Genomic DNA, 17056 nt, shown 5'->3' with positions numbered 1-17056 from the left:
GCACAAGGACACGAGCAGCTTGATTTCTCCTCCAATCAAACCGTTCCACGTTGCAAACGAAGCTCCAATCACCGCTCAACGCTCCATGTCTTTGGACGTAAGCCCGAACTTTGGATCAGAGTCCCCACACGTCCCTACCAGCTACATGCAGGTAGGCTCAGTGCTTAAATTATGTCAATTTAGCAAACAAGCAAGAACGCCTGAATAGTTCAATACACCAACTGTCCCGTCAATTCTGTTTTGCATTGAATCTTTGTAAAAAAAAAACGATTGATTTGTTAGTTGAAACAACAATGTGATTGAGTATTTTAGTTATTAATTACACAAATTTACAAATAATTTGAACAGTCGAACCTTTTCGGCTAATCTCAGCCCTTGTCAGAAATCTGAAAAATGTTTTTTTATTGCAATAAAATTCAACTGCTTGAACGTGACTGCTGTTTTTGTATGTGTGTCAGCATTTCTACATCTAATGAACGTCAACTGACGCTGTATAGATGATGGATTAATTTTACCACAAAATTTGACTGACTTTTTTTCTCTAGTTTACAGGCCAGAAGCGGGGGCAATGGGTGAGACGGCGCCGGATAGACGGGGCCCTGAATCGGGTCCCCCAACATTTCTACTCCCGAATATGGAGACTGTTGGAGAAGTGCGTGGGTTTGGTGATTTACGGGCATCACGTGCCTGGATATGTGACAAAAGAGGTACGGAGCTAGATGTTGTTCAAAAACGCTGCTGACAAGATGTGGAAGTGAAGATCTCGTCAATTGAGCTGTTCATTTATATTTTTTTTTATTCTCTTAACAGTAGTTCAAAGTTAAACGCATTTCTTCACTAAGAAACTTGATCTGAAACGAAATGAACAAACACGAAATTTTGTAACAAAAACAAGCTAAAATGTTTATCAATGTAAAATACAGTTGATTTGCTGTCTGGAAATATATTGGGTGAAGATTTTGGATTTTCATAGAACATGGCGCTGTGTACCTTTCAACGTACTTGACAAAACGTAAAAACGATGCAAAAACAGACAACTTCATCTGCTTTATAACTTTGTGTGGGAAACCAACAGATGACGCCCGGAGAGTTGAAATTCGCTCTTCTAGTCGAGAACGTGCTGAACCACATACCTCAGCCTGAGTACCGGCAACTAGTGGTTGAGACGCTCATTGTCCTCACCCTGCTCGCTGACGCGCCTAACATCAAGTTCTTGGCCGATAATCTGAACGTGGACAGGATACTGCTTCGGGCTAGCGATTTGTTTTACGAAGACGAGGTGATCATGGTTGCTTTCATGTTGATTTAACGTTTAGCAATGTTAGTGTGAAAATAAAAGTACATTTCGTTCTTCCTCTGCAGCGTTTGCGTGTTACTAGCAAGTAAAAAATCATCATCCAAATTCAGTTTTGTCCCTACTAGTGTAGGAGGTAAGTGGCCGATTCTATCCTTGCAGCGATTATTTTCACCCTTTGCTTTATCTCATTCTCTCCATCGCAATTAACATTGTTACTTTGTTGTTATTATCGTAGTTGAACGACGAGGCTGCTGTTGAGTTGCTGCAGAAGGATGGGAGCACAAATGTCTGCACCGAGTTCTACGATTGTGCCCCGAGTGGTCCGTTCGGGACAATGACGTATCTTTCTAAAGCCGTAGCTGAAACATTTTCTGAATATTTCCCGGAAAATGTTGATGAATGTACGGTTTCGTGAACTCACTGCCGGTAGTATAACTGATAAGAGACATTTTTGATATGCGGTCGACCATTCAATGACTTTAGGTATGTTTTCCTTCATCCACAAGCCTTTGGTTACGCTACTGCATGGCTACCTGGAGGTGCGGCCTGATTTGTCACATTTTGTAGAGTTTAACTACCGCTACTGCTACCGTCTGAAGAAAATTTTCTAAGATTTTGTACTTTTTGGTGACTCGTAATGATATGAATTTGTTGCCTTAGAGAAGCAGTGAAAAAGCCTGGTGATGTTGAAACCCAATTTGTCACCTGCAGGAGACAGTAAAAGACACATCAAAATATTATTTTTTGAAAATTTTATTCAAACGGTTACTAAAAGTTGGCAAAATTTGGAAAAGTTTGCACAATTTAACAAACCAGGCCATATCTACTGTTGGTATTTGTGATAGTGTCACCACATGAAAGATAATAATCAATCAATAGATAATCTGAAGTTCTCGAACTTATGAGTGCCTTGCGATATTCGATAACGCGGCAATGGGAATTGTGTTTCATGAATGTATTGTGGATGTGCTTGCTTTTTTGAATTTTTTTAGCCATTTGCTTCTGCTGTCTTATTCGACTAATTGTGGCCATGTTGCTTGGCACAGTTTTCTTTTGCGATTCGTCTAGCACGCAAAGGTTCATAATCAAAACCCCACCACCTCAAGGTAGCCTATGTGTTGGAACAATCACACTCAAGTACTAAGCAGCATATATGTACGTACATGCACATATCAGTTTTATAACTGCACTGTACAAATTCACTTGTTTCATCCAAATGCTTGAAAAATTCGCTTTCTGCGCTACCATGGGTTTGTAAACCTGTATTTTCCCTTTTTATTTTGACGCCGGTAATCGTACAACCTCGATAATCCGACCTGGTTTGACGAAATGAAGTCGATCGCTTTAACGTGACTTACTAACTTGATCGAAACCCGTTTTAACACTCGCAGTCAACATGTTTCCAAGCCATCCCGGACTCTTTTGACTCAACTTATGAGCTGCTACCTCGTCAGGAGTTGATGTTCAGCTGCGGCCAAGCGTTGGTCTCTTCTGGTATTGGCTCCAGTTGCTATTTAGCGGAGGCTGCAATATCATTTTTGCTGAAGTGAAATCTCTAAGTAGAATTGATGCAGCAAAACCTTATAATAGAAATGAGAGGACTTTGGAGACCAACAAGCCCCAATAAGCAAAAGTGATACTGCAGCTTCCTTTCCTGAGCCGCCCCCCAGACAGCAAATCAGTCGTTTTTACATTGATTCAACGCTTGCAGACGTTGTATTAGTGTAAAAAACAACTGATTTGCTGTCTGAGGCAATGACCTGTTGTGTTGTTATCTATCGATTGGGTCTAGGTAATATTTACCCTCTTTCTCTTATGCACTGTGAAATGTTCGCGGCCGCATGTTACGCGAAAACATTTTATTTAATTTTACCATTTTCTTGTGCGCGTTATCATAAGTAAGTGTCGTTTACTAATCCCCTTATGCCACATGCCAGTCTATTCTTATGATAAAACAACTAACCTGGTTTAGCACATACGAGAGTTTTAAATTTGCAATGTTAATTTATTTACGGGTTGGTAGCTTCAAGTTATGATGGTATTTAAAATTTCTTTTAGTAGGTGGTTGCCGAAATAATATTTTAACTTGGTTTCTCACGATTTGTTTTCAAGAATTTCGAAACATGTTATATTGTAGCTAAACAGATGGTTGTCCTACTCGCCGTGGTCTCACATCATGACTCAGAACAATGAAGTTACAATATCGTTTTTGCTGCTGCACGCTTTTATATTCTATTTTTGTCAGCATCTTCGTCAACCCACAATGCCTCGATCTGTGCTGCATCCCATGCAGCAAAATCCTTTATTTATACATTGATTCAACGTCTGTAGAATGTAGATGTTGAATCAATGTAAAAACGATGGATTTTGCTATGTGGGCAAGGATAATAATCGTTTACAAGGCGGCTATTAGTTACATGCATGTTGTTTGAAAATCTTGCTATGTAAAACCACGATCAATCAAATGCCTTGATCAAATCGAGGGCTAAATGACAGAACGAGCTAAGTCCATTTTTGCATTTTTTGTGGTTAGATACTGGAAAGTGTTTCTCAAGCCCCGTATTTTTACTGACAGAAAGAGCTAAGTTCTAGCCTGAACAAGTGAACAGGTTTCTCAGAACTGACTGCTCATTTTAAACTAAGTCCAGAGGGCTATGCGACACAATGAGCTATTGCTACATAGCTCATTGTGCCGCTTCTGCATCTATACCATCTCTATTGACAAAATGAGCTAATGTGACATAGCTCATTCTGTCATCATCATTGCCGACTTGCCGTCACAGGTCCAAAATATAGTCACACAGTAAAAAAGAGTGGTTTGACTCCAAAAAAATATATTTTTGACTTTATGTACACAAACAAGGTTGGAAGTTGAATCTATACATGCAAAATAAGCTAGTCATTATCTACATTTCTTTTCGAATTTTAGTTTTATGAAATTTCTTAGGTTTGTTTTTGATAACTTTTAAACTTGAAGGCATTAAAAAAAAATTAGACCACTCTTTTATTAGGTCACTCTTCTATCTCACAATTTGAAAACTGGTAGAATGTATTTATTGTACTATTACTATTAGTGAGTGTGTAAAATTACAAAAAGTATTATTTGACAAGACTAAACTTTTGTGCAAAAATGTTACCAAAAAAAAATTTGGTCACACTGGTCGTTTCATCCCTCCAGCAGTTAAGACTGAACAGTCTCTTTTTGATTTCCATGACTGTGGTTCGAAAATTTTCGAGTTGAGGAAAACATTGTTAAGGTAAGTATTGTATAAGGCAACTTTATATTCAATTTGAATAGGCATATTATAAGTGAAAGCAGGTAACTTGTAGCTGATGGATACTTAGCTTGACTAGGCTAGCAGATGATCTGACGGCCTAGGCTACCATGCTAGTTGTTGTGTCAGTAGGCCTAGGTTACTGAACCTTGGCAGTAACAGTTCAGAGTTTCAATAAACTTCGGCAGTTCATACTTTTGAGAGATGCTGTATTTTCCGATTATGGTGGATTGTCAAACATAGGCCTGTAGCCTACATAGTTGAATACCGTTAGGCCAACCGTCAATTGGTGTTTATTGCAGATCAAAGATCACTGAATGCTGTCTTTGGGACTAAACATTGTGAAGTGTAAAAACTACATAGGCTACCATTCTCTACAATTAAACCTTCATTTACTGATAGTTCTAGGTTTACTTAATACTGGTAACGTTCTAGTATCGATACCCGGAACCGGTAGCCTAGGCTACAAAAATTTAAAACTACACTTCTTCAGACAAGTAGCCTACTTTTGCTATTTATGCAAAATTAGTATAAGATTTTCATTCAAAAAACGTGTTATTGTTGTAAAGACCACGGGCCCAAAATCCAAAACGGGCTTTTACTCAAGAACACGGGTTACAGGCTTACGCTTTTCAAAGACAAGTAGGGAGAACGTGCTATTTTTGCAGAAGCGTATGCTCACCTCTGACTATTACTTACTTTTGCCAACTTAAAAACCCTTGACTACAGTGTATTATTTGGTATTTTACTGTTTCAGGTGATGGATGACAAACCGAATACCATTAAATGGAAACTGGATGAAAAGCTCATCAATGAACTTACACGCAGCGATGAGTCTTCAGAAAATGAGCCCCAAGCCAACAGACAACCTGATGACTTGTTTATCATTAGTAGGAGTGACGAGACTTCTGATGATGAGTCTGAAAGCAAGAGACTTTGCACTTTTGATCTAGATGCAGGAGATGACTCATGTGAAGATATTGATTACCAACCACCTGCAGACACTATGTCATCTTCATCGGAGTCGAATGATGGAGCCGATGAAGGTGATATCGGAGCTGGTACATCCGGCACTGGAGGCACACGGTGGCGCAAGTCAAATCCAGCTTTGTGGAAAAGCAATTTACGGAAGAAAATGTATAGAAGTGGTGAAAAACACATCAACACTGCAGGAAAGGAAGTGCCAAAGAGGTCACCGAAGTCTGTGGTAGGCCATAAGTGCAGAAAAGAATGTAAAAGATTTAACGAACAACAGCGAGAAAGTCTTTGTCAACACTATTGGGATTTGGAAGACTACAACAGAAAGAAGGACTTTATACTGGGAAATGCAACGACCTTTGAGCCCAAACAAAGAAGGTCAAGATCCTTGAAACGACGGAATGCATCACATGCTTACTTTTTTTCTTGTGATGGAGAAAAAGTAAGGGTGTGCAAGGAGTTCTTTTTGGCCACACTGTGTATATCCAACAATGCTGTTCTTAGTGCATTTGCTGGCCAATCTGAGCATAATACCTTTATTTCTGGAGATCTGCGAGGACATCATGAGCCAAAACACAAACTATCAGTTGAAAGACATCAGTTCATCAAAGATCACATCGAGAGCTTTCCATTGATGGAGAGTCATTATTGCCGTGCTGACACCAATAGAAAGTATTTGGAACCAGGACTCAATGTTGTGAAGATGCATGAGCTCTATAAACAAAAGTGTGAAGAACAGCAACTTATTCCTGTCAAGTGTCAAGCATACAGAAAAATCTTCTGCACTGAGTACAACATAGGATTTCACAATCCTCGTAAGGATCAGTGCCTCCAGTGTAACATCTTCGAAACAGCTAATGAAAATGAAAAGCTGGATCTGCAAACAAAATATGACGAGCACAAACAAAGAAAGGTTGATGCACAAACAAGGAAAAGACAAGATAAAGAAGAAGCTGCCAGAGATCCTTCTTTTGTGACTGCCACGTTTGACTTGCAATCTGTTCTACAGCTTCCTAGCTCTGATGTTAGTTCCATGTATTACAAGCGCAAACTGTGTGTGTATAACTTTACAATCTATGAAGCTATCTCAGGAGTTGGACACTGCTATTTGTGGACTGAGTTACATGGAAAAAGAGGGAGTTCAGAGATTGGCAGCTGCATCTATCACTACCTCTCCTCCCTGCCAGATACTGTAAAAAGAGTATCTTTCCACTCAGACTCTTGCGGTGGACAGAATAGAAACCGGTATGTTGCCAGTTTGCTTATGCACAGTGTGCAGTCATTGCCACTTGAGGAGATTACCTTTAATTTCCTCGAAACAGGCCATACACAGATGGAGTGTGACTCCATGCATGCAGCCATAGAGCATTCCAAAAAGAATGTCAGTGTATATACTTTAGGAGAATGGTGTAACGTTATTCGTCTTGCTCGTCGTCACAAGCCATACTTTATCCACCAGCTGAATTTCTCCAGTTTTTATGATTTGGAAAAACTGAAAAACCAGGTTATGACTAACCGAAACACAGATACTGCTGGTGAAAAAGTCAACTGGATGAAAATCCACAGCCTCAGATTTTCCCAAGATCAGCCATTTTCCTTTCTGTATTCGTATGACCCAATGGGGAAATACCATAAAGTTATCACTAAAGTGGTGCGGGGACAGAGAGCCAAACGTGCAACTCTAGAACAGCTGTATACAAAACAGATGGCAATCTCAGCAGCCAAGAAGAAAGATTTAGTGCATCTTTGTGAAACTGGAGCCATACCTGTTGAAGTCCAACACTGGTACATGAATTTACCTGCTGAAAAACAGTAGAACCGAGAGTACAATTCTACTAATTTAGACTTTTACTGAAGGTGACAATTTTGACAATCTGCCTGGCATTAACTGTCTTTGTAAATAAATGTGACACATTCAATTTGTTTCGTTCTAATCGTATTAAGTTCAATTGCAATGTCGTTTTGTATGAAATTGAATAACACTTAGTTCCAAAAAAAAAAGAAAAATAAATTGATAGAATGAGCCAAGTCATTTGAAGAGTTCGCATTCATTGCTTATACCATGAAACGCAAAGAAATTTTTAGAAAAGAAGCGTCTCATCAGTATACATTCATCACAGCATGAACAGATTTCTACACTGATCGTAAGAATTTAAAAATTTAAAATTTAAATTTTAAAATTTTAAAATGCCATTTTCTCAAAACTACTTTTGGGTGACTTGGCTCGTTCTGTCATTTAACCCTCGAAATATACCGACCGCTTAGCCAAACTAATCTTTGAATGGAATCGTTTTGAATGTTCTGTGATCAACAAATGAATCTAGACATGCAGGCTATATATTTTTCTTACACTGTGCAATGTGCATTGATGTCTCAATATTGAAATAACAATAATATTTACTCACAAGACTGTTAAAATGAGCTCTAATAACCTACTCATGACCCTGATCAATCTCAAGAGCAGCACACATTACAGCATAGAATATGACTTGCAAACATGATATCAAGTCCACGTCATAGTTTTATGAATTTAAAGCTGTTTCATTTGGACATTTGTGCGTACCTAATGATTGTACTTTTTCTTGTATTTAAAAAGTGGCAGACGATATTGAACGAAACACTTTGTGTTGTCTGTAAGTCGTATCGTTTGCTTCACTGGAATATTTCAAAAATACACTTGAGCCGCCATGTCAAACTGAAGATTTCTTGCAATTCTTTTCATTTCACCATTTTTGGCTCTTAGGCATCACGTTAAGAATCGCCATGCGGACATATATACCAAAGTGGTCATGCCAGATGAAGGATTTTGTCCCACATTTGTGAAAATTTCATGGTCAAAAAAATGCATTTGGGGAAATTCAGAGGTTCCGGTTGTAAAGAGTAGCGGGAAGACCTTTGTAACAATCATACCTTATAGGCCAGGGATGGCGAACCACTGACCCGCGGGTCACCCATCACAGATTTTCAGTGACCCACTTGTTTTTTTTAAATAATGAAATTTAAACAAATATTTCAGCAAAGAATAAATGTTTCACTAAATATTTGTAATAAGGCCCCACTCTATTTTAATCTAGTACCGTAGTAAATTTAATGGCTTACTCATGTACAACAGTGTAAGGTGGTTAAGTTGTGGTAATGTTTTACAGCGATTTGTTGAATTGTTGGAAGAAGTACAACTTTTTTTAGCTGAAAAAAATCAAAAATATCCAGAGTTTAGGGAAAGTACGTGGTTGAATGATTCACAATGCATTACAATAAGTTAAATACTAAATTGCAAGGCTGTGGAAATATTGTATTATCCATGTTTGAGCACATTAAAGCATTTGAGAAGAAACTCGCTATTTTTTCTGTAGACCTTGAACAAGGTCAGCTGAAATATTTTCCTTAGTTGTTGAAGCACTTTACCAGCATCAATTTAACTTATGAACAAAAGCAAACTGCACTCAACAAGTATGTTTTACTGACGAAAGAGGCCAAAAATGTAATGTCAGAAAGGTTTACCCAGTTCCAAAAGCTAGATACTACATTGCAGTTCATTCTTTTCCCGCATGCAATTCAATTTGAAAATCTTGAATTATCAAACTTCGAATGGCTTCGTCTTTACAATTTGGAAATGGATATGATAGACTTTCAAGAAAGTGCAGTTTGGAAAACAAAATTGGTAGACTTAAATCATCTCCTACAAAAAATTGAAATGAAAACGGATATGGATAGTTGTGACTTTCCTGCTGTTGAAAACCATGCTGAAAATATAATTCTTACAGAGTGGAACTCCCTGCCAAATTCGTTTGAAACTATGAAAAGATTTGCGGTAGCTCTGTTAACGTTGTTTGGTTCTTCATATTCGTGCGAATCTTTAATTTCGCACAGGAATTTTTTACAATCAAGCACACACGGTATCGTCTCAGCTCAGATATGAGTGCTGCATGTGTGAAGCTGAAAACTAAAGATTACCAACCAAGGATAATAAGACTTGCAGAGAAGATGCAGCAGCAAGTTTCGCATTAACATGTAATTAAATGTATGACCCACTTTTGCTTTTTCAAGGATTAAGGTCTCTTTTGTGACCCATGCACTAAAAAAGGTTCACCGTCCCTGTTATAGGCTAACCAAATCAACAGTCTTTTAAATGTCTCTTTGAAAGTGGTGGAAAGAACACTCATGGATGAAAGTAAATTACGATTAGGAAATGATCGAAACTGTTGTGGGAAAATTCATTTGGTGACAACTGGTAATGCTACTACACTGCATCCCAGTGTACCAACTGCACTGATGAAACCGTTGGCTTCAAACTTTGTACCAGTGCCAGCTTTTATTCCCAAGGATGTTCCATAAGTTTTAAACAGACCTTATCTTCTATAATCTATGATGATTCAGCAAAACGTCTACTCTAGAAGAACTTTCTGCATGCACATGATAGTGTATTGTAGTTCTCAAAAAAAGGTGTCACTTTCTCTGATCAGCACTTCGTCGCAAGCGACAGTATTTCCAACGAGCCACTGTTGGTATTCGAAAGCGATTAATGAATTTGTGGACGCAACGAGCCTTGTCATGAATCCTTAGTCTAGCAGCTCATTCGCAGTCAAATCAAGTAAGCTATGGGAATTCCATGACCTTGCTTACCTGATAGGTTACTCTGCGCTCTCAAGCCTCTACACGACGACAAAGTGTTGACCAGGTCATGGAACAATATGCAAATATTTGTTAAGGCGTTGCTGTCCTGAAGTTTGTTCCCCTCGTTAAGCACACAAAAGAATAACTTGCGGTTATTTTAATGTAAGTGAGCTTCTTAGGTTATAAGGATCGGATTCTTATTGTCATCGTTTCATGAACATTACAAATAAACAATATATCTCGTATAACCTTATTCTAAGTGTGTCTACTGTACTTGTTTATACTGGGATAGCCTATATCTTACAGTGCATGTTGCGTGCAATTGAATTTGTTGAATTGTTCTTTTGCGTCATATGGATCGTAAGGTCTGAAATAAACGTTTAAAGATAAAAATAATAATAAGTCAAAGAACTTTTTAGTTGAGAATGCGCGACTTCCTCTAATGTGGGCTAAGCTTATGCAATTTTCGCGCTCAAGGCAGGCGAAATTTAAATAACTAGCTCCCTCCCCCTGCTATTATGCGTAAACAAAGACAGCAAGAGCTTTTTACAAGTTTAGAGTTGAAGTTTTTTCGTCGTACAAACCAATCTAAAAACTTTTGTTTTAAAATATCAAGATCGGCCTAATATGGAATAACCTAATATTTTTTACGTGGTAGCCTGATTACGAATTAAACAAAGTTTAAGATACCCTACTTGAAAATCTAATAAAATATTTTTCATCAGTCTTTAGCGTGGATTTGTGATAATAAACAATGTGATTAGCCTACCACTAAGTAATAGGCTTGCGTTTGCTTTGTCTCACACAACGTGCATTTTTTAGATGAACTTCTGCTTTTATAGTGACGCGCGGGCTCTGCTGGTCACGGTTGCATTGCTTTATTTTCTTCTAAACCATGACTTGTGTTTGCAAATGTGCCAGTACAAATAATTGTATCCACTTTGACTTTTAGGAGTAAAAATTAGACGTACTTTAGTCGTAGTAACATACAAACCAAAAGAAAAAATGTGAACGATTTATTTCACTACCGGAATTCACCCTCGTTTGTTTTACAAGCAGAAGTATGTTTGCTAAGTTATTTAGTGCTGTGGCATTCAAGTGTTTGGCATTTCTTTAGCGATAGTTTTAACAATCTTAAGATATAACTGTGGAAAGAATTATATCAGCAGGTGTTCCTATAACTTCTAGTTTCATTTTGGGTTTTTGTCGCAAAGTTGCACAAAAACCGTCTCTTTGACATCAAGGTATCATCTAATCAAGTTCCAAGTGTAGACTATCATAGAGGAATCGTGAAACGAAAAATGAGGAATAAAAAAATAGGGAACAGAAGTTTTGCAAGAATGAATAAACAATTAAGAATAGAAATCAAAATGTGCTTTCTTTATACATGCTGCTTACAGTGAGGAAGATGTGTTGTAGCTAATCCTACAATAAAATGCGCGGCAATTAGGCTAAGCTATGATAAAAAGAAAACGCAATTGATAACTACCACGAAATTATTAGCTCATTTTTTTTTTTATGAATAGGCCTACGTAAAGATCCGAAATTAAGACCAAGAGTTCTTGAAGGGCAGAAATGAGTTTTGAAAATGGCTGGTTGATGCAGCAGTAAAAATTGCTCTGTATATTTATATTAAGCCAAAAACTAGTCGATTGATTTCCTTGCATGCAATAAAATTCGAACCATCTGACGTTAGCTCTCACTTTGTGTACGTGCTGGATAGGCCGACAGCGAGGGGAAAAAATGGAAAAGGTGTTGTTAATAACACATTACTTGATTTTTTCCTTACATTTTTGAAATGATTAAAAGGCATTGCTATTGAAAGAGAGCCCATACCGTAGTTTAATACTTGCATTGGGCATTATACCAATCCAATGCTTAAAAGCAATCTTATCGCTGCAAATCAGCAATTCAGCATCCATAACACATTTCATATTCTAAACAAAATCATGTTCTTGACAATAGTGGTAAACTTGCAGGAAATGATAATTACAAAAAAAATTAAAGTTTTGCACGTCTAAAGTAAAGCATACTAGCCTACCCTACCTGGTTTAGAAAGTAGCCAATTAATTAATAGAATGCGATTAGAACGAAAAAGAACCAAAATTTGTTAAAGTAAAAACCATAAAATCAAAGTCATTTTTACATTTATCCTACGTCTACAGAACATTACTTGTACTTACCTAGATAAAGTTTGGAAATTGTTGTTTGAAACTGATTCAGTCAATAAACTAACCATCGGCTTGTTTTATTCAACGCAGTCAATTATAAAAAAAATTCAAGAATTGTAAGAAGAATACAAATAGGTTTAGCAAAGAAAAGTGACAACGTGAGGCAGACTTGACCTACAATGCAAGCAGTAAGAAGAGCCACCGGGACTTTCAATTTTTCTAGTTCAACTTTAACTCGTTCTGTGAGTCTATTGAGTATTGGACAAGAAGACTATCTCTGGAATGTTCCAAGCAAAATTCCTACTTCTGATAATAACAAGGTATGTTGTTTTTTTATTATTTTCTTCTGCAGTTAGATATATAAAGTAGGCTGTGGCCAAATAAATTTAATCTGACTGTAATTTGGTTAACTAAGTAAAGTTTTTCATTTGTTCGTTAAATCAGTCCCAAAGTGTTACAGTAACTGCAATGTTTTAGATTAGCTTTCTTCGAAAAGTCGAATTTCTTTTGTGAAGATTGCTAAAAAAGTATTTCAAGCGTAGCCTCACATGACTTGTTCAAAACAAACAACATTAAGCATATAAAACGATATAGGCTACCGGTAGGTAAAATGCATTCTTACGTTTTTATATTTACATTTTAATGTATTCTTGAGGCACTTTCACAAATGACATTTCTACCTGGATGAACTCAAACACCAAATTTTGCGTTGAATTATATTATAATTTTGCGTTGAATTTTTAAACAATTCATTTTAGAAATGCTTTGGTTTCAATAAAACTTAGGCCTAATGCGGAAGACCCAGTAGGCCTACATGTGATAGATGGTTGCCAATCTTCTTGCCACTTAACCTCTTGACAAAGAAACTAACAATGAGATACAGGAAAAAACTTAGTCTATAAAAACGACTAAAAAGGCTTAATGCTATTACTTTTAACTAAACCAAACCTACGTTGAATCACCCTTTAAAAGCTTTAAGATTTAAAACCATGAAAACCATTCCATTCAAACCACATTTACAACAGTCAGCATCCGAACTTTCTTTTAACGCAGAATTCCCACGCTTGCGCCATTTATCTGTTATTGATAAGTATTATTTTACCACTGGGTGACGATAAAGATGAACAGCAGAACGAAAGTTGCCGCTTGATGTCAGTGTTGAGCAGTGACGGATTTTACGCAAAAGCCCCTGTACATGGAGTTGTGGATCCCTACGTAAAAACGAATGGCGGCAACTTTTCATTTTTATGTTATATTTTTGTAGCCCATGCTGTGAAATAAGAAACAAATATACTCAGCGAATCATTACAGTACATCAAATTCTGTGCTTTTAGCCCGTTTCAGCCTTTCCAAGAAATTTTAACAAAGTGGATTTGTTCAAATTATAAATTAAAATGCATGAGCTGTTCCCCTCCTAAAATGGAAATAAGTAGCTTTGAGCCTATTAAAATAATAATAATAATGCTTGTTTTCTTTTTTCTTTAGCGCTGCATCCATCACAGAATGCGTTGCTCCATTCCAAATATTTTTATTTAGCATAGGCTACGGGCTACCCATTACATGTTTGATTTAAAAAGCTATCCCAAACAGTGGCGTAGCCAAGGGGGAGGTTTTGGGGGTTACAACCCCCCCCCCCCCTTTGGCACTCGTGTGACGTCACGATATTGAGAATGATGCTTTCAGTCTAGAAAAAAATGCCTAATTTTATACCAAACTGCATTAAAAGAGCGAATTTTGCCAATACCAAACATTCAAACATCTCAGCCAGGAATTAGCAACAAGAAAACATAGAGACTTCGCTTTATTTCCGAAAAATGCAGAAGAAAACATGATCTTATCCTTTTGCTATGCCACCGGACAGCACCATTTTACAGGAATATTCATTAGGGTGGGCCGTTTTTGACTTTTTTTCGAAATTCAAAAACGGCTAGTCATAAAAAGTGGCACATGCATGAAAAAATTACGTGTGCAAAATTTCATCAGTTTTGAGGTGCATCTTCTGCCCCCGCAGGGGGATCAAACTTTCAATTTTTTGAAAAAAAAATGGGAAATTTCACTTTCCGTTTTAACATAATTTTTTTTATAATTTTTCTACTGGCTAGTTATAAATTGTAAGTGGGATGTACCCAGAACTTTCCTATGTAAAGGCATGTTCGAAGCTTAAGGTTTACTGCCCCCGCATCGACGACCAAAATGCTGAATTTTCACCAATTTAAAATGCTACTTTGTCATTGCTCAATAAACAAACTTGTCGCAAAAGGGCGAGATGGTGTTAACGCTGTACGCTCATTTATGTTCTGTCCATTAACTTTGCAGGATGATACGAATGAGGTACGAACATCAGTACATATTTATGATAAAGAGTTACAAAAAAAATGAATAACCTTTTGAAGTCAAATTCTAGAGGTGGGCCTAAATTTCAGCAAAATTTGGACCAAATGAAAGAATCTGCAAAGCAAAAATATTTGAAATCGGTTGTGGTAGCCTAAGTGTTCCAATTTTCTGCAATGTACTTGCCGCTGGAAAATCGTGTCCCTGTTGCAGAACAACAGTTCCTTCTTGATCAAAGAACAACTCGCATAATGGTGATTGATAAACATGATAAATCGGCCACAAAATCTAATTTTAAACGTTTTCCGAGGAGACTCGCAAGATCAGAACAATTCCGTTCTTTACGTGAAGACCCAGGAGCAGGCACAAGTAGCGCTTTGGTTAAAACATCTTTAACTTCTTATTCAAGCTCAGAAACTTTGTCATCCAATGAAGAACGCTGCGAAGATTTTGATTATCAACCCAGTTTTGCCTCGGAAAACCCCCAAAAAAGCAAGGTTACTTCCAGTTTAGTAGTATTTGCTGAATCATGCAATCGTACTGGTATTTCAGATGGGTCTGCAGCACTTATTGCTTCATCATTTCTACAAGATGTGGGAGTTGTCAATCAGTCATAGATAAAAGCAAAGTGAGAAGAGCGAAAAAAGAAATGAGGTTTACAACTCAAATGGAAAGTAGGCCTATCATGTGCATAAATTTGCAAAGCATATATTTTGATGGCCAAAAAGATTAAACCGTCAAACAAGATGAAATTGGTGGGCAACTTCGAAAACGTTTCGCAGTTGAAGAGCGCATTAATTTACTTGAGGAGCCAAGTTATCATTTCATTGGTCATTTTACTGCAGCCAATGGATCTAGTGTGTCAATAGCTACCGGGATTCTTAAATATCTTGGATCCAATAAAATTAGCTACGATAATGTAATGGCAATTGGATGCGATGGAACCGCAATAAACACAGGTCAAAAAGGCGTCGTGATAAATCTCCTAGAAGATCATTTCCAAAAGCCACTTCAATGGTTAATATGCCTACTCCACAGTAATGAATTGCCTCTTAGGCATCTTATAAAAGATATGGCAATACTAGCAGACCTGATAGCTTCACTGGGCCCATTATAAAGCAGCTAGCCACTGTCACACAACTAGATGTTGCAAAATATAAAGCAGTTCCTGCACCAGAGATTGAAATTGATGAAAATGACCTCAGCACTGACCAAAAATATCTTCTACACACGCACAGAACAGTGAAAAGTGGAGATATATCAATTCATTTCGCATATAGGAGTCCAGGTATGATGAACCACTCAAGATGGTTGAACACAACCAATAGAATTCTACGTTTATACATCTAACGCGTCAGCTGTATTGGTGGAACGTGTTGACTATATTATGAATGTTTATATTCCAGTATGGTTTGCCATTATAAAGGAAAACAATTTCACTAATGGCCAAAAACATTTCTTTAAAATTCTACACTCTGCTCAGAAGCTATCGAATAAAGCTCGCAATATCCTCGACAAAGTAATATAGAGGAATGCATTTTATGCCCATCCTGAAAACATTTTGATTGCAATCATATGTTATACCAAAGAGTATGTAAGGGAACTAGGATGAAGAAGAATTTTCAATTGAAGAATATTATCATCTCAGAGCACTCGTCAGCAAAAATTCACCCTGCCAATATTGCAGTTCAGTTCCGAACGTTACTTTGAGATGATAGACTGGCAAAATATTCCAGTTACGGAACCCCCAGCGATGCGTGGTGTTGACAGCAATGTGATAAAAGAGCACATCAAGACAAAGATGCCTTCACAACAGTTGTTTTCTACGTTTTCTCTGCCACACACAACAGATGCTCATCACATGTGGTGGACAGCATTGAAAGAGATGGGTACATTAAAGCAATATTACAATCAAGGAAAAAAAATTCCTAGGTTCCAGTCATAACAAGATTTTATGATTCATTAGACTTCAGCCAGAACTAAATTTGAACAATAATCTGGGAAACTGGCTAAAAGACCTTGTTGTTTGTTGTATTTTTGACACAATTTCGTTTTTGTTTTTTTTTAACACAAGTTCTTTTTTATCGTTACATTGCTGTCAAACAAAGTTTACTTTTGTATGTGGTTCTGTAGTAGCCTATCAAGTGAACGTTTAATGGTTTGTAAATGACAAATTTGTGTAAACAAGATCATGATAACAATTCACGTGGAACTGTACAGTACATTCCATTTACGGAACCTGCAGATCATATTGCTTTTATTCTAAAGTAAATTATAGGTTGCGTTTTATAGCTGCAACTGATCAAACGTAGGATTCTATTGCTTTTAATTTAAGCAAGACTACGTCTTATAGTTTGTCAGTTCGTATCATCCTACAAAGTTAGTGGACA

General features: G+C 37.3%; 1 protein-coding gene across 6 annotated transcripts in view; it reads left to right on the top strand.

Annotated features, from left to right (window-relative positions):
- The window catches only part of LOC145783460 (phosphorylase b kinase regulatory subunit alpha, liver isoform-like), a 28715-nt gene extending 24316 nt beyond the window's left edge, over nt 1-4399 (top strand). For 5 of the 6 annotated variants that reach the window (XM_082595343.1, XM_082595340.1, XM_082595341.1 and 2 more), the window contains 4 exons: nt 2-151; nt 546-707; nt 1076-1279; nt 1533-4399. In XM_082595343.1, the coding sequence (XP_082451469.1) occupies nt 2-151; nt 546-707; nt 1076-1279; nt 1533-1712 (696 nt within the window). In that variant the 3' untranslated portion in view covers nt 1713-4399. Of the gene's footprint in view, nt 1; nt 152-545; nt 708-1075; nt 1280-1532 lie in introns of those variants that run through there. The other variant, XM_082595345.1, reaches the window with a different exon arrangement.
- Nucleotides 4400-17056: the final 12657 nt, after the last annotated feature.

Source organism: Aplidium turbinatum, chromosome 14 (genome assembly GCF_918807975.1).
Source record: "Aplidium turbinatum chromosome 14, kaAplTurb1.1, whole genome shotgun sequence".
Taxonomy (NCBI): domain Eukaryota; kingdom Metazoa; phylum Chordata; class Ascidiacea; order Aplousobranchia; family Polyclinidae; genus Aplidium; species Aplidium turbinatum.
The sequence above is the reverse complement of the archived record's forward strand: the minus strand, read 5'-3'. Positions and strand labels throughout refer to the sequence as shown.